Genomic DNA, 19,974 nt, shown 5'->3' with positions numbered 1-19,974 from the left:
TCGAGAAGAAGAAGGTGGACGACGCTGCCCGGGGCTCCTGCGCCAGGGCCGAGACTAGGGTCGCCGTGGTGGGAGTCCGTATGGCGGGGGTCGGCATGGCGGTGGCGACTTCCTCTCCCGCCGCTAGGTCCGGGCCTGGAGCTCAGAGTGTGTTGGAGGCCCCCCGCAGACGCTCGGCTGAGGTAAGTGCGAGTCTCCTCACACTTCCGCCCACCTCAATGGCATCACCACACCGAACCCCGCATCCCGTGTGCGGACGCCCTGAAGCCCAAGCTTCGCGGGTGGGTGGGAGACGAAGGCTCATTGGAGAGAGGAGTGTTGTGATTTCTGAGGATACAGCAAGTACAGAGCAGAGTGGACAGGGCCTATTCGTAGCTGAAACTCCCGCGCGGATCTCGGTGAGGATTATTGAAGCATAGAAGACCAGGGTGGGCTTCAGAGCCTGTAATGCGGGGCTTTACCGGGTGTGAGATTCAATAGAAAACTTTGGTTGTGCGGGATCCTGCTGGAACATATCAAACACTCTTTGGCTGCCATATGCCTAGTTCATGGGTGAGTCCACAGAGCTGCCCGTGCTGTGTGCAGCAGGAAGGTGGCAGACCTGAGGGAGTGGACCTGGGGTCTGAAGATGTGCAGGAGGCAGACATTCCACAATGGTGTGCACACCTACAGGGAGTGTGAGCTGGATATCCTGGGCCCTGGTGTGAGGATAAGGGGGTGAATCCTAAGCTCCTATATGGCTGTGCCTTGGAGGCATGATCTGGGAGAATGTGGCAGGAAGGATGGGAGTCGGTCATCATGACCTAGGGCTTCGATGACCTTTGTCTGTGTTTCGCCACATTGCTGTTGCTGACCGTGATAACAGTAATGAATGGGACTGTGGTGAGAGAGCAGGCAGCGTTGGCATTAGGGCCTGATGTCCACACTGAACTGGGCAGCCCTGGAGGAAATACAGGGAGGGGAAGATTTGTAAGAAGTAAGATGGGGTGGGGGGAGATCTCAGATAGATAGCTTTTCATTCATTTGTCTCCATTGTGACAGATTGGTATGACCTTTGCGGACATTGCCCTGTACTTCTCCAGAGAAGAATGGCGTCTCCTCAATGAAGCTGAGAGACGTCTGTACCTGGATGTGATGCTGGAGAACTTTGAGCTTATATCTTCCCTAGGTAATGCCTTCACTGTGCCAGTGGTGTGGATCAGGCTTTGCATTTCCTTATGCCCCCTGTTCTCTAGGGGCTACTCCGTCTTCATTCGTGGAGCATAAGCACTGCTCGATTTTCCAGGTTTCTGAACAGTTGCTTTCCTTGGTAGGGCTGGTTTGTTTGCACCACTGTTTTCTCCCCCTGCAATACCAGTCCCTGTTGTAGTGACTCACAGGGAAGGTTTTGGGGTTTGCGGTGTTGTGTGGAGACTAATAAATACCACCTGGATTTATGAGAAAAATGTTTTTTCTCTTCTTGTTGGTTATTTGTGTATACATATTTTGGGAAATAATTTACAATTTTGGCTAATGAGTCTTTTGAATCCCTTGTACATTTTATATATTAATTCCTTTTCTCTTATCAGTACACAGGTTTTCTCATTTCTTTAATTTGCTCTGCAGGTATTGCTTTTTTTGTGTATGTATGTGTGTGTTTTACATTTTCACATTTCAATTTCAATATGGCAAGCTTGCATTCAGCAAGTGTTTAGTTGCCAATTTTTCATGAGGCTGAAGTGCTGGGTACCAGTGTTTAGGGATAAATTATTTTTATTTAAATTATGTAGACAGGTTTTTTTTTTTAGACTAAGGTGTTACTTTGTTAATAGTCTTCCTAAATTTACATGACTTTTTCTGACCTGAACCCACAATATGTAAAAGCCATATTTTTATATGGTATCCAAGTTTGTTCTCCCATCCTGAGGTTACCTTTTTTCTTTTTTGTTATTATTATTAGTAGTAGTATATTATATTGACTTTTATTGTTAGATAGAGGAGAAGGGAGGCAGAAAAACTGTGATTTGAGAGAGAAACATTGATCCTGTCTCCTCTCTCTCCTGTCCCCCTGAGGGACTCAACCCTTAGTCCAGTTGTGTGCCCTGACAGGGAATCAGCAGGCCACCTTTAGCTTTGGGGGATGAAGCCCAACAGTCTGATCCACACTGGTCAGGGCTGCCTTTTCATTTCATTATATTAAGTGCTGTTCTGTGAAGAAGGTTTTTCATTTGTCTTAGCCTGGACTGTTTATCTTTGCTTTTTTGCTTGGTGGTGTTTTTCACATTCAGAAGACTGTTTGGAAAACAAATCTTCACCCTGACTGCTAGAGCTAGGTTCTGCAAACTGGAAGGTCACCTGTTGGATTCAATGTCAGGGAGCATGCCTGGGTTGCAGTCCAAGGTCCCAGTTTGCATGTGGGAGGGAACAGATGGATTTTTCTTTCTCACATTGGTGTTTCTCTCCCTCTCTTTCTCTCTTTTCTTCTTTTGAGAATGAAAGTGAGTAAAAATCTTTTAAAAAATAATTATATAGATGTTTTAAAAAGCCAATCTCTAAAACATCTGTAGTTTGTGTGAAGGAGTTTTAATTTTTAGGAATCACATTGAATTTTTTTTTAAAGATTTTATTTATTTATTTATTTTTAGAGAGGGAAGGGGGAGAGAGACAGAGAGAGAGAGAGAGAAAGAGAGAGAGAGAGAAACATCAATGTGCGGTTGCTGGGGGTTATGGCCTGCAACCCAGGAATGTACCCTGGCTGGGAATCGAACCTGGGACACTTTAGTTCCCAGCCCGCGCTCAATCCACTGAGCTACTCCAGCCAGGGCTAAAATCACATTGAATTTTTAATAAAATTTGAGCTCATTTTTATCAGTGGTGTCCATTTTTTTTGTTTTACATGTAAATGTCCATTTTCTCCAACACTATTTACTAAGAAAACTATTTTTTCTTTCTCATATGTCTTGTGTTTCTTTTGTCAAAGATTAGTTGAACATCATTCCTGTGTTTATTTCTGTGTTTTCTGTTGTGTTGTATTGGTCGGTGTTCATTTTAATAACACACAGTTTGTTTGCTGTGGCTTTGTTGTAGAGCCACATTGAAGTCAGGAAGTGTAATGCCACCAAAATTTGCTTTTGCTATTTGAAGTCAGTCTTTTGATGGTCATATACCTCTGAAGATTCTTTTATTATTTGTGTAAAATGCCATTGGAATTCTCACCAAAATTGCATTTCATCTGTAGATTGATTTGGGTCATATAGACGTAACGATGTTAGATTTTAAAATCCAAGAACAGTGGCTGTCTTTGCACTCATTTGACTTTTCTTCCTTTTCTATTATCACTGTCTTATAGTGTGCAGTGTGCAGGCATTTCACCTTTTCGTTGAATTTATCCTGCATACTTTGTTTTTGATGCGATTGTAAAGTTGACTGCCTTTTTCATTTCTTGATTTACTCTCTAATCATGACCTGAGGATATTTATATTGATTTTACAGAGAGAGGGAGAAAGGGGGAGAGAGAGAGAATCAAAGATGTGAGAGAAAAATTGCTTGGTTGCCTCCCATATACACCCCAAACTGGGACCTAACCAGCAACCTATTTGTGTACTTTGACCCGGAATCAAACCCACAGCCTTTTAGATGTTTGGGATGATACTCCAACTGACTTAGCCACCTGGTTAGGACTCTTCATTTCTTTTTATCTTTTCTTCAATTAAAGATTTTATTTATTTATTTTTAGAGAGGGGCAAGGGAGAGAGAAAGAGAGAAACATCAGTGTGTAGATGCTTTTCACATGGCCCCCACTGGGGTCCTGGCCCTCAACCCAGGCATGTGCCCTGACTGAGAATTGAACTGACAACCTTTTGGTCCACAGGCCAGCACTCAGTCCACTAAGCCACACCAATTAGTGCTGTTTTATTATTTAAATTTTGCTTTGTATCCAGTATCCTCCTATTGTTCGTGTGCCAGTTTCTTGTTTAAGTTGGTTCCCTTTGTATTCTCTGGTGGCTCATGGATATTTTTGAAAGTAAATATTTTGGATTCCTTATCAGGCTGTACATTGAAATCCATGTGTTTTTGATTATTGGGAAATTCTCATGGTCTTTTGGTCAGGTCCTTGTTTTTAGTTTTATTTCTTTTAATCCTCTATTAAGTTGTATGCATTTGATGAAGCAGTAACTCCTTTCCATTTTATGGACTAATTCTGGCTAGAGGGATAGATTCATCTACATGTGGATTTCAGGGTCGCCTGAGTTGGTTTTGTGTCTCAGTCTCAGACAAGTCCCACCAACCTAGTCTCCTTGATGCTACATGAGGTGAGGTCAGAATAAGAAAAAAATGTGCAGGTCAACTGTTGGTTTGGCAGCATTTCTTTTCAATGACAGTCAAGGGTTTTGAAGTCTTTGGTGGCACTGAATTTTTGGTTCTTCCTGGACTAGGCTGTGGACAAAGGGATGGTATTTTGAGTTTTGTGCTGAGGAACTCTGTAGGGTCCTCTGATTTGTAAACCATGTGGAGTTCATGGATATTACAAGGCCTTCTCTGGTTCTTTAAAACAAAAACTTCCTGTGTTTTTCACAGAACAGTCCACTAAGGCCAACTTGAGTACAGTCATAACAGTTGATAGATGTAACTCTGACCCTTGTTTTTGAGCCTTGCTGTCTTCAAACTTGTTTGGTAACCCATCCTCCCTGTCATCTGTTCTGTGGTCTTCTATGTTTTTTGCATATTGCTTTGCTGCTTGTCTTTTGTGTTTGTTTGTTTGTATGCTTGTTTATTGAATTTAGAGAGACAAGGGAAAGGGAGAAAGAGTAAAAATCATCACTTTGTTTTTCCAATTATTTATGTATTCATTGGTTGCTTCTTGTATGTGCCTTGACCAGGGATTGAACCCACAACCTAGGTTAGCGGGTCGATGCACTAACCCAGCAGTCTTCAACCTTTTTGGCACCAGAAAGGTTTTTACCAGAAGGTGGGTGGGTGGCATGGGAGTGTAGGGGGTTGAAAGGAGGGGAACTGGGAGGTGCAGCTCAAGTGAGCTCCTTGCTCACCCACTGTGGATGGGTCCAGGAAGAGACAGGAGGCCTAGCTCGGTGGAGCTTCACTTGCAGCCCAGTTTCTAATAGGCTGAGGAGTGGTATGGGCTAGTGCATACCCATACCACTATGGTCGGAGGTTGGAGCTCGGTGGTCGGAGTTGGGGACCACTGCTCTAACCAACTGAGCTACCTGGTCAAGGCTGATTTTCTGTTTGTCTTATTTAGATTTATATTCCCCTCCTCCATGATTGATTTGTGTGTGTGTGTGTGTGTGTGTGTGTGTGTGTGATAGCCATCTACTTGTTGTGGAAGAATGGAGAATTCTCTTATATCTTATTTGTCCATCTTGCTGAAGTCACTCACATAGACCTTTTCTCTGTGGTCTCTGTGCCTTCTTGTTCTGCCATAATGCTGGTCATCCATCTCTTCAGTTCTTCTCTTTGAATTTATATCATGTGTATTCCATGTAATGGCTCCACTGGGGTTTAAGGGTGACATTGCACTTGTGCAGTCTAGGAGAAACACAGTTCTGTCCATTCCATGACAGAGTGGATGCAGAAGCTGTCACGTTTTGGTGAAGGGGTGTTGGAGAGGGTTAGGCGCATGGGCTTTGCTAAAGTAATAACTAGCAACCCATTTTGTATTAGTATTTTGTTACCATTGCCAGTTCCTCACCCCATTCTACTTATGCTTGTTTATTGTTGACAAAGTGTCAACTATTCAGTTCTGAGTTATCATTTCTAGTCAGATTTCCAGTCCAGAGGTAATCTTCACTTATCTAAACTTTTCTCCTTAACCATTTCCTTTTTCTTAGAGATTGTGTTTATTTTTAGAGATAGGAGAAAGGAGGGAGAAAGAGAGGGAGGAACATTCTACATGTGAGAGGTGCATTGATTGGTTCCCTCTTGTGCAACCCTAATGGGGGTCCTGGCCCACAATGCAGACATGTGCCCTGACTAGGAATCAAACCAGCAAACTTTCATTTTGCAAGCTGGTACTCATTGCATTGATGCACACCAGCCAAGGCCTCAACTCTTTTAATACAGGTTTTGTTTTGTTTTGTTTTGTTTTTACTTCACTCTAACTTTGGTCTATGCTTACAGACCCTTGGAGAGCACACATATCATTATATTGACCTTAAACATCACAGGCTCTAGTACAGTTGATCTGGATGAGGTTGAGCTCATTCAAATTGTTCTACACAGCCTCTTCTCACCAGCGGGAAAGATCCTACAGGAAGCCCTTTGTGGAAGAGTAGTAGTAGACCCTGACTATCTACATCGTGTTTCATCCTACGCTCCTGTCTCTTTTTTGGTGAGGTCACCAACACTGCTGTATCTTTTGGCCAGGTAATGTATAACAGCCATTTCTTCAGTGTGTAACTCACGTCTCTAGACTTCATAGAATCATACCTAGCTGTGAGAGCTGGCCATTTATGCTGAGGATATTCCTTCCTCACAAGGTCAACATATACTTCACCAGTGTTTCCTTTTCTTCAGGTTGCTGCTGTGGAGGAGAGGACGTGGAAGAACTGAGTGAACAAAATGTTTCTGTAAGAGTGGTACAGGCAGAGAATCCCAAGGTGGCTTTGTCTTCCCAGAAGAGCCACCCATGTGAGAGTTGTGGGCTAGTGCTAAGATACATTTTCCATGTGACTGAAGAGCAGGAAACACAGCACAGCCAGAAATCATTGCAGTGTGGGGCATGTGCAAAACGATTTTATCTCAGTACAAAGTGTCACCAGCACCAAGAGCATCATGTGAAAGAGAAGCCTTTCAGAAGAGGTGGGGACAGGATCCTACTTGCAGAGGGCTGCAATGGCAGTGTGTCCCAGAAGCTTTTCACCTTTGGGGAGGTTGGACAGGACATCCTCACTGAGTCAGAACATCTCCAACAAGAGGCTGCTCACACCAGGGACAGGCCAAATGAAATCTCGCCATCTGGAGACACTATTCAAAGCAGAGAAAATTATTTCACCCTGAGTGTATGTAAAAAAGCCATTGGCTGCAGTCGTGCATATGTTGAAAAGAAGGGTGTCCATACTGGAAGACAATGTTTTGAGTGCCATGATGGTGGAAAAAATGTTTCCAGAATTTCTAGCTTTTGTTATTGTCAGAGAGTTCCCAGTGAAGAAAAGCCCCATCAGTGCAGTGAATGTAGAAAATCTTTTAAAAACTTGTCTCAACTTCGTTATCATCAGACAGTTCACACTGCAGAAAGGCCCTATCAGTGCAGTGTATGTGGGAATTCTTTTAAAAGAAGAAATGCCCTTTATCGTCACAAGAAAATTCACACTAGAGAAAAGTCTTATGAATGTAGTGAATGTGGGAAATCTTTTGCCAATAGCACTCATCTCCATTATCATCAGAGTGTTCACACGGGAGAAAAGCCAAATCAGTGCCGTGAGTGTGGGAAAACTTTTAAAAAATTGGCTCTACTTCGTTGTCATTGGGCAGTTCACAGTGAAGAAAGGCCCTATCCATGCAGTGTATGTGGGAAGTCATTCAAAACAAGAAGTAGCCTTTATTTACATGAGAAAATTCACACTGGAAAAAGGTCTTATGGATGTAGTGAATGTGGGAAATCTTTTATCAATAAAAGTCTTCTCCATTATCATCAGAGAATTCACACAGGGGACAGGCCTTATGTGTGCAGTGAATGTGGGAAATCTTTTACCAGAGGTGATCACCTTCGTTCTCATCAGAGACTTCACACTGGAGAAAGGCCTTATGAGTGCAGGAAATGTGGGAAATCTTTCTTCCGAAAGAATGCCCTTAACTGTCATCAGAGGGTTCACACCGAAGAAAGGCCTTATGAGTGCAGTGAATGTGGGAAATCTTATCGCAGTAGTGGTGGCCTTCATTTTCATCAGAAACTTCACACTGGAGAAAGGCCTTATAAGTGCAGTGAATGTGGGAAATCTTACTGCAGTAGTAGTGGCTTTCATTCTCATCAGAGACTTCACACTGGAGAAAGGCCTTATGAGTGCAATGAATGTGGGAAATCTTTTTGTAGTAGTAGTAGCCTTCATTCTCATCAGAGACTTCACACTGGAGAAAGGCCTTATGAGTGCAGTGAATGTGGGAAATCTTACCGTTGTCTTGCTAGCCTACGTTATCATCGGAATGCTCACACAGGTGGAAAGCCTTATGAGTGCAGTGAATGTGGGAATACTTATCGCAGTAAAAACAGCCTGCGCTATCATGAGAGATTTCACAAAGGAGAAAGACTTTATTATTAAAGTACAGTGAATGTGCAGAAGGGCATAGATGTTAGGACATGTACAGGATTTTTGTTTCATGTAAACAATAACGGAATTCTGTGAAGTCTTGCCTGAATCAAATCTTATACAGCCAAGCCTCAAAAGTAAAGAGGTTCCCATAATAACCTTTCATATGTGAAGCATGTGTATCCAGGTTGCCCTTTTTTTACCCAGGTGTTTTTTTACATCTGTGTCACTGCATATTTTTGTTGAAGCTATTTCCCGTGTACCAGCTATAAGGTTCCAAGAGATTCCATGAGTCATCATCCCTGATGTGCTCAGAAAAAGTAACTTCCCTGTGATTTGTTGCAGAAAATTAGGAGTAGCCTAGCTTTTTAGGTCTTTCTTTGCTCTCTCACTACTTGGTGCATTGACATGACTCAATTTTGGCCCAGAAAACATCGTCTGAATTTACATGTCAGCTTGTAAGAGGACTGCATTTTTGCAGGACATTCTTTTTTACATAACCAGGGATTATTTTTGAGTGTCCAAATCACCAGTGCAGGAACTGCCTAGATGATCTTCCTTGGTAAAATAATGGAAGACTTTCCCCCAAGTCTTCTTTAATTTTGGGTGCTCTATTTTGTGGGGTAATTTATAAGCAGTTTTGGGCCCCACAAGCATCAAGATGTGAACAGTTTTATGTGTGTCTCAACTTTCTCTGCCTCTGTGGGGACAGTTTAGTGCAGAAATGAACTTAGTGATTTTTGCCAGACTTGCTTTCCTGCTCATGTGTTCCCAGGCAAGACTGTGGGCTTTGTAGTTCTTATGAGAAGCTTCAATGGTGTGAGTTTCAGAAGACATGGACATCACTACAAAGAAGGGGTAGGTATGCCAACCTCGATATGTCTGGGAACAGCATGAATTTTTTTCTTGTAAAGGATGGCAATATTTTTGCAGGGATCTCTGGCCCAGACCTTGCAAAGGGCCATGTGCTCTAATGTCTGCAGTTTCATGGGGGATGGGCAAGTGGTAACACCATAGAGGTGAGGGAAACTGATTGCAAGAGAAACACTGTTATGACAGGTGCTGGAGGAGACTAAGGCAACTAGACAGAATGTGCATTTTCTCAGCATGCATCCAGAAACGTTTCTGAGAAAAAGACTGCAGGATCGATGTGTACACAAATTGCAGGATCTGCAGGATTATTTATCTCTGTTGATTCAGTCATTGTCATTGAATGTAATCAAAAGGTTTTGTGGCCTTGGCCAGGTAGCTTAGTTGGTTAGAGTATCATTTTGATTTGTTAAGGTTCTGATTTCAATTCTTAGTCAGGACACATGCAAAAAGCAACAAACGAATGCACACAGAAGTAGAACTACAAATCCAGATTTCTTTTCCTCTTTCCCCTCTCTCCTTCTCCCTGCCTCTTTTCTCCCTGTCCCTCTCTCTCCCCTTTCTCATTCTTTTTTTTTCTCATTCTAAAATGAGTAAAAATTTTTAAAAGTTTTTGAATTTCTGTCACCTCTGAGATGTTCATGTCAGAGCCACTGGTGCCTTGGTAGAAAGAAAAATGAAGAAAAAGTCAATCTATATTCAGGGGTGTAGCTATTGTGACCCAGCGACAGTACTGTTGCTCTCAGTGAGTTTGTTATTTTTTGCATTATTTGCTGTTACTAAGGCAACACATCACCCAGAAGAAATGAGAATGTGAGTTGAATATAGGGTTGCTAAACATATTTTCAAAATGAGTTGCATGTACACATTTTAAAAATGTTGATTGACTTTTAAAATATTAAAATTACTAAACACATTTCAAGTATAAAAGTTAATCAGTCTTCACTTATACATGACATTGAAACCATCACCATTGTCACAGTACTGACCATTACTGTCACTGGGAATTTACTTCATGGCCATTTTAATCTCTCCCACCCCTCACTACTCTGGAAGTAAATAATGATTTACGTTCCATTCTAATAGATAACTGCAATATCTTAAATTTAGTGATGTGAGGAACATTATTCTGCTTTCATATACATTGCATATGTATTTGGAGATTTACTAATGATATATTAGTGACTCATCTGTTCTTGCTGAGTAATAATTCTTTTTTAAAGTATATTTTATTGATTATGCTGTTACAGTTATCCTATTCTTTTCTCCCCTTTATCCCCTCTGCCCCGTATCCCCTGCCACCAGAATTCATCCTCCCCCTTAGTTCATGTCCATGGGTCGTACATATAAGTTCTTTTGATTCTCCATCTCCTATACTATTCTTAGCCTCCCTTTGTCTATGTGTTTTGTGCCTACCATTATCCTTATTCCCTGTACCTTTCCCCCATTCTACTCCCTCCCCTTCCCCACTTGTAACCTATTTTTATTTTTTTCTTCAATGAGTACTTTCATATTTCATATTGTAATGCAAGACACATTGGCCAGGAAATAGGGGAGGGCTTTGAACTGTGCATGTGTGACTAGAGACTTTGCCCCCTTGCTACATCATTGCCAGGAGAGGGACAAAGGCAGACAGTTTACACTGGCCTTCATTGCTAGGAAGGCTGGATACTCCCACTGGTTTCTGATGTGAATGGGATTCTGGGAGGGGACTTTTGAATGGAGTGTGCTTGAAAGCATGAAGACAGTTGGTTCCTTCCTCTCCTCAGTGGGTAGGTGTGTCAGTGGTCACCAGCAAGCCTGCCAACCGTGGCCAGTGTACCCCTTGACTGGAGGCATGGGGACGCTGATTCTGAAAGATGCCAGGAGCTGGATGGGAACTGGAGACCAGCTAAACCACCTACATTTATGATACTTTTGGGTGGAAAAAATTCCTGGTACAACCTTGAATTGAACCGGCAGAGGGGGACAGGGGGATTTTTCTTGAGTGTCTTAGAGGGGACAGGTTTTGAGGCAGAAGCTTCCCATTTTTCCAAAGACCTTGGCAATAGCACTGTGAACAGATTGTTGTTCTTGTGTTATTTTCAGTTCTTTTTTTTTTTTCTTTTTTCTTTTTTTTTTTATTTCAATCATTGTTCAAGTACAGTTTTCTCCCCCCTACTCCCGTTCCAGCCCCTCCACCCAACCCTCCCCCCTTCCCCCCATTACCCCCCACCCCTAGTTTTTGTCCATGTGTCCTCCAAATTTGTTCCTGTAATCCCTACCCATTCCCCCCTGAAATTCCCTCTTCTCTCCCCTCTGGCCACTGTCAGACTATCCCCTATTTCAGTGTCTTTGGTTATATTTTGCTAGTTTTTTGTTTTGTTTTGTTGTTTAGATTCCTGTTAAAGGTGATATCATGTGGTATTTGTCTTTCACTGCCTGGCTTGTTTCACTTAGCATAATGCTTTCCAGCTCCATCCATGCTGTTGCAAAGGGTATGAGCTCCTTCTTTCTTTCTGCTGCATAGAATTCCATTGTGTAAATGTACCATAGTTTTTTGATCCATTCATTTACTGATGGGCATCTAGGTTGCTTCCAGCACCTAGCTATTGTAAATTGTGCTGCTATGCACATCGGGGTGCAAAGGTTCTTTTGTATTGGTGTTTTAGTGTTCTTAGGATAGAGTCCCAGCAATGGAATTGCTGGGTCAAAAGGCAGATCCATTTTTAGTTTTCTGAGGAAGTTCCAAACTGCTTTCCATAATGGTTGTACCAGTCTGCAGTCCCACCAACAGTGCACTAGGGACCCCGTTTCTCCACATCCTCTCCAACACTTGTTGTTTGTTGCTTTGTTTATGATGGCCATTCTGACTGGTGTGAAGTGGTATCTCATTGTGGTTTTAATCTGCATCTCTCTGATGGCTAGCGATATTGAGCATCGCTTCATGTGTCTTTGGATTTTCTGTATGTCCTCCTTGGAGAAGTGTCTGTTCAAGTCCTTTGCCCATTTTTTAATTGGGTTACTTGTCTTCTTAGAGTGGAGTCGTGTAAGTTCTTTATATATTTTGGAGATTAAACCCTTGTCTGAGGTATCATTAGCAAATATGTTTTCCCATACAGTTGGTTCTCTTTTTATTTTGATACTGTTTTCCTTAGCTGTGCAAAAGCTTTTAATTTTGATGAGGTCCCATTTGTTTATTCTTTCCTTTATGTCCCTTGCTCTAGGAGACAAGTCAGTAAAAAAGTTTCTGCGTGAAATATCTGAGATTTTCCTACCTACGTTCTCTTCTAGGACTTTAATGGTGTCACGCTTTATATTTAAGTCTTTTATCCACTTTGAATCTATTTTTGTATAAGGTGTAAGTTGGTGCTCGAGTTTCATTTTTTTGCACGTAGCTGTCCAGTTCTCCCAATACCATTTGTTGAAGAGGCTATTTTTATGCCATTTTATGTTGCTGCTTCCTTTGTCAAATATTAATTGACCGTAGAGGCTTGGGTTTATTTCTGGGCTCTCTGTTCTGTTCCATTGGTCCATGTGCCTGTTTTTATGCCAGTACCAGGCTGTTTTGATTACAGTGGCCTTGTAGTATAGTTTAGTGTCAGGTATTGTGATTCCTCCTACTTTACTCTTCTTTCTCAAAATTGCAGCAGCTATTCGGGGTCGTTTATGGTTCCATATAAATTGTTGAAGTGTTCGTTCTATGTCTGTGAAATATGCCATTGGTACTTTAATAGGTATTGCATTGAATGTGTAAATTGCTTTTGGTAGTATGGACATTTTGATGATATTAATTCTTCCAATCCATGAACACGGTATATGTTTCCATTTGTTTGTGTCTTCCTTGATTTCTCTCCTCAGTGTTATGTAGTTTTCTGAATACAGGTCTTTTACCTCTTTGGTTAGGTTTATTCCTAGGTATTTTACTTTCCTTTTTGCTATTTCAAATGGGATTTTTTTCTTGATTTCTGCTTCTGCTGTTTCATTGTTGGTGTACAGAAATGCCTTTGATTTCTGGATATTGACTTTGTATCCCACTGTTTTACCAAATTCATTTATTAGGTCAAGCAGTTTTTTGGTGGAGTCTATAGGATTTTCTATGTACACTATCATGTCATCTGCAAACAGTGACAGTTTTGTTTCCTCCTTTCTGATTTGGATTCCTTTTATTTCTTTTTCTTGTCTGATTGCTGTTATTTTCAGTTCTTGAACCTATTGTAATGAGACATTCTGATGTCATACACTGACTTTTTCTTTCCCCTTACTTTTTTTTACCCAGATATTTTTGGGCAGAAACTTGCCATTAAATAAAAGATTCCTTTCTTTTCCAGTGAACTCTGTTTTTGGAGATTTTTTGGTTAACCAATGAGTTGTAGAGCCCCCCTCCCCCCGCTTCTGGTTGGTTGCAGTAACAACATCTATTACCATATCATATGTAATGCAGGAGCTCCAAACCAAGCAGTTACACTGTCTTTGGGGGCCAAGTAAAAAATAACTACCATTTCTTCAGTGTCTAACTCACTCGTCTTGAAAATCGTTTTATAGAATCATGCTTAGTTGTCACAGATGGCCATTTCTGATTAGGATATTCCTCCCCAAAAGGTCAGCATATTCTACACCAGCGTTTCTGTTTGTTCAGGTGGAGTAGAAGATGTGGAAGCAGGCAAAGAATCCCAAGGTCTTTATTTTCCAGGAAGAGCCATGCCTGTGGAAGTTGCTGGCCCATCTTGGGAGACATTTTTCACTTTATTGAGCAGCACGAAACACAAATAGCCTTTGGACATATGGGGCATGTCCAAAATGATAGGGAACTTACCTTGTGGAATGGCAAATGTAGCTGACCCCTATCAGAAAACCGATAGGCACGAGTTGGCACATGGGAAACCAAACCCATGGATCAGCTTTCCTGTGGGAAACCAGGCCTGCTTTGAGGTTTGCTCATACTAAAACTTCCTCACCGTGAGCTGAAGTAGCAAATGATTACTGCATACCTTTAAAGTCACTTTCTAAAGTCTGCTAATTCTCCCAAGGACAGAGTGTAACCAGACCAATCACTCATTCCCTTGTATTTGCAACACTTTTTCGTTGTTAATCTGTAAGAAATAATCAGTAACATCCTTTCCTTTGTTGTCTTTAAAAGTAATCGCCTAAAGCAAACCTGAGCATAATGAATGAGAACCTTCCTTCATGTATACTATTAGAAAGCCAATAAAAGCTTGTTGAGGCAAGGGTCGAGGTGCTCTCAGAGAGTGGTTGTGCTGTCCCATTTTCTCCACAGGACTTATGAAGTCCGTGTGAATTTTCATTGCATCCACAACACCAGGGACACTGCTAGCCAGAGTCCACATCACAAAACTTCCTGAAAGAGAGACCCAGTTGACAGAGGAATATGAGGATCACACCAGGCCAAGAGGACAGAACAGGATGGGGTGGAGTGGGCAGACCTTGAACACAGGTTGCAAATGCCTCGTCTTCTCTAGACACTTTTTAATAAAACTACTTTTATGTATTCATTTTACCTTTAAATCATCATATGAAAATTGGACAGAAGAGTCAGGGGCTTGTGGGTCACTGCAGTCAGGTGTACCAAAACGGGTCTCATTCGAATAGGCCCTGCCCTCCCCCATGTTGTATTCCAGACCTGGAAATGCTGGTGGTATGGGTGCAGCCCAGACTGAGGGGCCTGAGCTGAAACAGCCTTTGGTTGAAGGTTCAACCTTCCCTGTGTTGAGTCCCCTGCCCACCACCACTGGCAGAGGGGTACCCCTGAGAGTCCATCCTTCCCCTTAGGAGGAGGCCCAGAGCCTTGGGGATTGTCCACTCGGACCTTTGTCTCTACTCTGTGTCACTAAGTCCACACCTGCCACTTCGCAGAAGCGTTTGTGTGCAAGTCAAATAAAAAGCAAAGCTCCTCCCCATCCTTAGCCCTTGTCATCCTCCCCTCCAAAGCACACTATGGACAGTGGCAGTGTGACCTTCCAGAAGGTTCTGTGCATATCTGCACAGACAGGATGGGGGCAGCAGGTGCTGGGGGAGCGGGAACTCTGCAGCTGCAGGGCCCAGGTGAGACCCTGCCTTGCTACTCACCCTGTGGTTCTGGGAGTGATGATGCCTCTGTGCCTCAGTTTCCTCATCTGTAAAATGATGATGGAAACCAGGTAAAATGAGTCAATATTTGTAAAGGATTTCAAACAGTGCCTGGAGTATATTAAATGTGTCAGTGCTTGTTAAAAAAAAATAAACGTTTTCTCTGTTTTAGCTAATGTGATAAGTAACTCACTATTTTGCCTTTTTAATGTAAGAGAACTATTTCCGTGTGAGGAGCCATAGATTTATCTCCAACTTTCCAATGCCAGAAAATTGGTGCAGTGTCTGACTATATCAAGATTTTTAATCCAAAGTCTTTTGTTTTTAAAATATATTTCAAAGACTTTTGAATGACATTGGAAATGTTCAGAACATAAAGGGAAAAAACCCTAAGATGCATAACCGCCTAGACCAGCAGCCCAGTTTTTGAAAATGTGTGCCCCTGAGCTCCTGGAGCCTCGGGATTTCTTCAGGCCAGCGAAGTGTGGAGGCTGCCTGACTGCGTGGTACTTGGATGACGGCCATGTAGCAGTACATCCATGGCTGATCTTTTTTCAGTGCTTAGTTTTTACATTTTATTTTAAGTAAAATTCACATCACAGAATTGCTGATGTAATTAATTAGTGTGTTTTAAATAAATATATATATATTCTGTCCTGTTCTAAATATATATATATATATATATTTAGAAGGTTGTTCAACATTTACCACTAATCCCCAAACGTTTCCATCAGCCCAAGGAGAAAGCCTGCACCTACTAGCAGTCACCCCGACTCCCCTCTCCTCCCCCCCTTCACACCCATGGATCTGCTTTCTGTCTGTATGCATTTGCCTCTTCTGGACGTTTCATATAAATGGAGTCACACCCTATGTGGTCATTTGTGTCTTTCATTTAGTGTAAGGTTTTCAGGTTCATCTGTGTTACACTATGTGTCTGAGTTCCACTTCTTTGTAGTGAAAATAATGTTCCTTTGTATGGACACAACTCATTTGTTTATTTGTTGTGGTCAAGTGCCTGACGTGAAGCTTTGGATGTAATTACCTGCCATGAGGCATCTAAATCAAAGACAACCAAACTCCAGCAAACAAAACACCAGCCAGATATGACACAGCTTCTGGCAGAACAAGCCAGTGAGGAAGCCGGCAGCTCGCTCCATGACGTTCCCCTTTTTAAAGCCCCAGGTTTTAAATTCGCCAACAAAGTGAGGTCTCCAAAGCCTAGATACTCCATCCCTGGACCCTAATAAACATGACACCTCCTGTCCATACCTCCTCCTCGTCCCTCTACTCAGGGCAGGGGGCTCTTTGGTATGCTGTGTACCCTCCAGGATCTGTGAGTAATGCATCTTTTTAAAAAGGTATTGTTTATTTATTTTTGGAGAGAGGAGAAGGGAGGGCAAAGAGAAGGAGAGAAACATCGATGTGAGAAACTTCTATCGGTCGCTTCTACATACTCTGATCTGGGACTGAACCTGCAACCGAGGCATGTACCAGGGAACAAACTGGTGAACTTTTGCTTTGCTGGATGATGCCACACTGGTGAGGGCAGTGAGTAATAAATCTTGTGCTTACAAGTTCTCTAATGGTTTCTGCTGAGGCGCATGCTGCAATCACAGTAAGAACAACCGGGGGTGGCCCAGCCATAGCCTGACAGCGGTCCAGGAAATGCCTGTGGGAATCACCCCAAGCCAAAGTGGCCCGGGCGGGGCTGCAGGCATTTCACACTGAGCATCAGTGTGAACAGGTGGAAAACCACACGACACCACTCACCAGTTGGTAGTCTTTTGGGTCGTTTACAATTTAAGGCTATTATGAAGAATTCTGCTGTGAATGTATGTGTACAAGTGGGTGTGAAGAGGTTTTGTGGTTTGGATTTGCATTTCCCTAATGACTTAACATGATCCTGCTTTCATGGGCTTTGTGGCTATTTGTATATCACATTTGGGGAAATGTCTTTAAATCCTTTGTCACCTTATTTGGTTGCTTGGCTTTTTATTGTTGACTGGTAAGAGTATTTTTTGTATTCTGGGTACAATTCCCTTGTCAGGCATATGATTTGCTAATATGTTCTTTCATACTGGGAGTTGTCTTTTCACTTCCATGATGGTTGTTTGTGAAGTAAAAGTTTTTAATTTTGATGAATTCCAATTTATCTCTGTGTGTCTGTGGCCCCTCTTCCTTGTCCAGGTGGCTCTGCTCCCTGCTCCGATCCTACGTACAGGCTTGAGAGCGTTTAAGGATGAAATGATCGAGGCCAATCACCCACCTGTTTCTTCTGTATCACTGTCCCTGCCTTGTATCTCCCCATGTCCCTCTGGGAGGAGAGAGTTCGAGTCTCTCTTTGCACAGACCTGAACTGAGTTCTGGTTTTGGTGACAGCAGAGATCATCTGAATTTGAGCATAATGTGGTCACTTCCAAGACACATGCCCAAGGATGGGACACTGTTTCATCCTGACGTCCCTGCCTGGTGCATCCTTCCAGGTGTCTAACTGTGGTGGCCCCATCCACAGGGAAAGTGGGGTGAACCCAGTCTTTGGGTACTTGTTTATGGTCTTGCTGCATACACTCTGACTTTTAAAGCGTTAAGTTTCCAGGTCTGCAGCCCTGCTCTGGTCCCCTCTGGAGTCCCTGCATGAGGTCACACAGCCAGCTCTGTCAAGAGAACTTGTCAGCCCTTCCTTTGAAAAAGCAAGGAGCAGTCAGGTGTCCCACCAGGCAGTGGTCCCCTAATGCCCTGTTGCAGCAAGCAGAGACCAGGCCTGAAACCCTGAAGTGTAACTGGGGACCTCCCCCATCAGCCCGTGCAGACAGGCCCGCTGGCTCAGGGAGTCCCACACCCTGCTCCTCAGTGACACCCTGCACACCTGACCCTCTCCACTCTCAGCTGGTGCTCCCCAAAGTTACTGCTTTTCACCTGGCAGGGCCTTCTGGGGACCCATGGACAATGGAAATCACCATCTCCTGCTGCCAGGAGGGAGATTCAGTCTATTGCTCCCAGGACAAATGGGGAAGCCAGTGAGGCAGCAGGTGACAGGAAGGAATGCCAGTTTCCTTTCCTGCTTCACATGCTGGAGGTGCAGGTCTGTGAACACCATACAGGAGCTGTGGGGACATTGCAGCAGGGTCCTCCAGGGTGTCTGAGGTCAGGACCTCCCTGCATGTTCTGAGGGGCGGGCCAGGGACTGAGGGAGCTGGGCTAGGAGGGAGGGAGGGTGGGCATCTGTGACAGGTCTGTGGCCTTCAGTGGGGCCTCCTGCCAGGGTCTTGTTGTATCCTAGGACCCAGGGAAGGGAATACAGCCAATGAGGTTGGGGGAATACTCATTTCCTGAGACTCTAAACACCCTCTTGGTAAAGAGATAGAGTCCCCAATTCCAGGGCACATGACAATGGCCTTGGCAGCGCTGGTCCTGGTCCTCACAGAACTCTAGGACCAGTACAGATGGCCAACTTGTCCCTGGACAGTGACAACCAGAGTGGGCAGAGCTGAAATGGGGATGAAGAGGCAAGCTGGTTATTGGAGCTTCTTGTTTGGGTGTCTCACATCTCCTGCTGGAGGCTGAGCAGCCCCTGGCAAGGAGTCATTACGGCTGAGGGATGGGTGACAAACAGGCAGCACCAAGATGAAAAACGCTGGTCTCGCACAGAGGAATCGGCACAGGAACCTCAAGCAGCAGAGCCCACCCTCCATCTGCAGGGATTCAAGTGAAGGGAGGGGCCTTGCTCTGGGCTAGAACTCAGAATGGCGGTGAAGGATCCTGGAGCCAAGATGGGTTACATGGTTGGAACTTCCTGCTGGTGCCGAGGGAGGGAGTGTGTCGACTCTGATAGGCCAGCCTATGTGGAGAGAAGTGGGAGGCCTGGGTCTGAAGCCATCCGTGTCTCACATCATGAGCAGTCATTCTCTTTACTGTTGGGAGGGGGATGGCACTACCCGTAAATGCCTTCTTCATGCCTGGAAGATGGGATTTGAACAGGGACAGGATTCGAACTCAGGGCTGTCTGACAAAGCCACATCGTGTCAGATTAATGACTCAGTGTTCCAGGGAGCCCTGTCCTGACCTCCCCGTCCCACCAGCACAGCCTCTGAGAAACCCCATTCCCTGTTCACTACCCTGTCTTCATCTTCCTCTATGCTGCCCCAGGGCCTGACTCTGCTGCCCTGAGAGTCTTGTTCCTGGCCCTGGAGGGCCAGTCAGGCTCCTCCTGCCTCAGAGACTCCAGCCCCAACCCTTCCCTGGGCACTGTCCTTCCCAGTTGCACCCTGGCCTCACCCTCCTTTTTGATAAAGACGACTAGACCCAGAGCCCAGCCCACCTCCAGCCTCTCTGGGAATCACCTATGACTGAGGTCATTAAGAACTGGTCTATTTTGGGGGGAACACTTGACTTTAAGTCAGTGGCTCCTAGCAAATGAGCTGATCAGTCCTGGCCCAATGCCGACCCCATTCTTGAGTTCTCTAACCATTCAGCTGTGACACTGGGAAACGTGTAACGAGGTTGTTTGTCAGCACTAAGGCCTGGGTGCATTGTCTCCAGCAGGAGCCATTCAGACACCATCGAGCTGCTATTTTGACATTGGGGTGAGGGTGATGTCTCTGTGTTCATGGCTCTTTCTTCCTGCTGATCCCAAGGGCCTGGCATGCACCACGGCTCCATTGTGGTCACTGTCAAGACCTGACTTCCAACTGTAAAAGTGCCCTTCTGCCTGACGATGGTGGGAGGGTCTTGGGTGACAGTCCTCATAAAACCTGAGTTACCTGTCATTCTCTTTCCTCTCCTGGGAGTGGAGACT

General features: G+C 43.9%; 3 protein-coding genes across 3 annotated transcripts in view; all 3 read left to right on the top strand.

The window, feature by feature from the left end:
• LOC114511468 (zinc finger protein 260-like) overlaps positions 1–9,372 on the top strand; it is an 87,220-nt gene extending 77,848 nt beyond the window's left edge. The window contains exon 4 of the mRNA XM_028530160.2: positions 8,492–9,372. The gene's annotated coding sequence lies outside the window, so the exon portion shown is untranslated. The remainder of the gene's footprint in view (positions 1–8,491) is intronic.
• Positions 1–9,372, top strand: part of LOC114511180 (zinc finger protein 530-like) — a 61,580-nt gene extending 52,208 nt beyond the window's left edge. Inside the window, exon 4 of the transcript XR_004900227.1 lies at positions 8,492–9,372. The gene's annotated coding sequence lies outside the window, so the exon portion shown is untranslated. The remainder of the gene's footprint in view (positions 1–8,491) is intronic.
• On the top strand, positions 96–9,372 carry LOC114511467 (zinc finger protein 883-like). The gene is made up of 3 exons (XM_036012801.1): positions 96–182; positions 1,042–1,168; positions 6,514–9,372. Exons 1-3 carry the CDS (start codon positions 96–98, stop codon positions 8,253–8,255), a joined length of 1,956 nt encoding a protein of 651 aa, XP_035868694.1. The 3' UTR covers positions 8,256–9,372.
• Positions 9,373–19,974: the final 10,602 nt, after the last annotated feature.

This window comes from Phyllostomus discolor, chromosome 12 (genome assembly GCF_004126475.2).
Source record: "Phyllostomus discolor isolate MPI-MPIP mPhyDis1 chromosome 12, mPhyDis1.pri.v3, whole genome shotgun sequence".
Taxonomy (NCBI): domain Eukaryota; kingdom Metazoa; phylum Chordata; class Mammalia; order Chiroptera; family Phyllostomidae; genus Phyllostomus; species Phyllostomus discolor.
The sequence above is the reverse complement of the archived record's forward strand: the minus strand, read 5'-3'. Positions and strand labels throughout refer to the sequence as shown.

What these genes read in the sequence shown, in the direction of transcription:
- LOC114511467 (XM_036012801.1), top strand. Translation starts at nt 96, where the DNA reads ATGGCGGTGGCGACTTCCTCTCCCGCCGCTAGGTCCGGGCCTGGAGCT. An exon ending in CCCGCAGACGCTCGGCTGAG is followed by an intron (nt 183 to 1,041) that starts GTAAGTGCGAGT and finishes CCATTGTGACAG; the next exon opens with ATTGGTATGACCTTTGCGGA. An exon ending in TGAGCTTATATCTTCCCTAG is followed by an intron (nt 1,169 to 6,513) that starts GTAATGCCTTCA and finishes CCTTTTCTTCAG; the next exon opens with GTTGCTGCTGTGGAGGAGAG.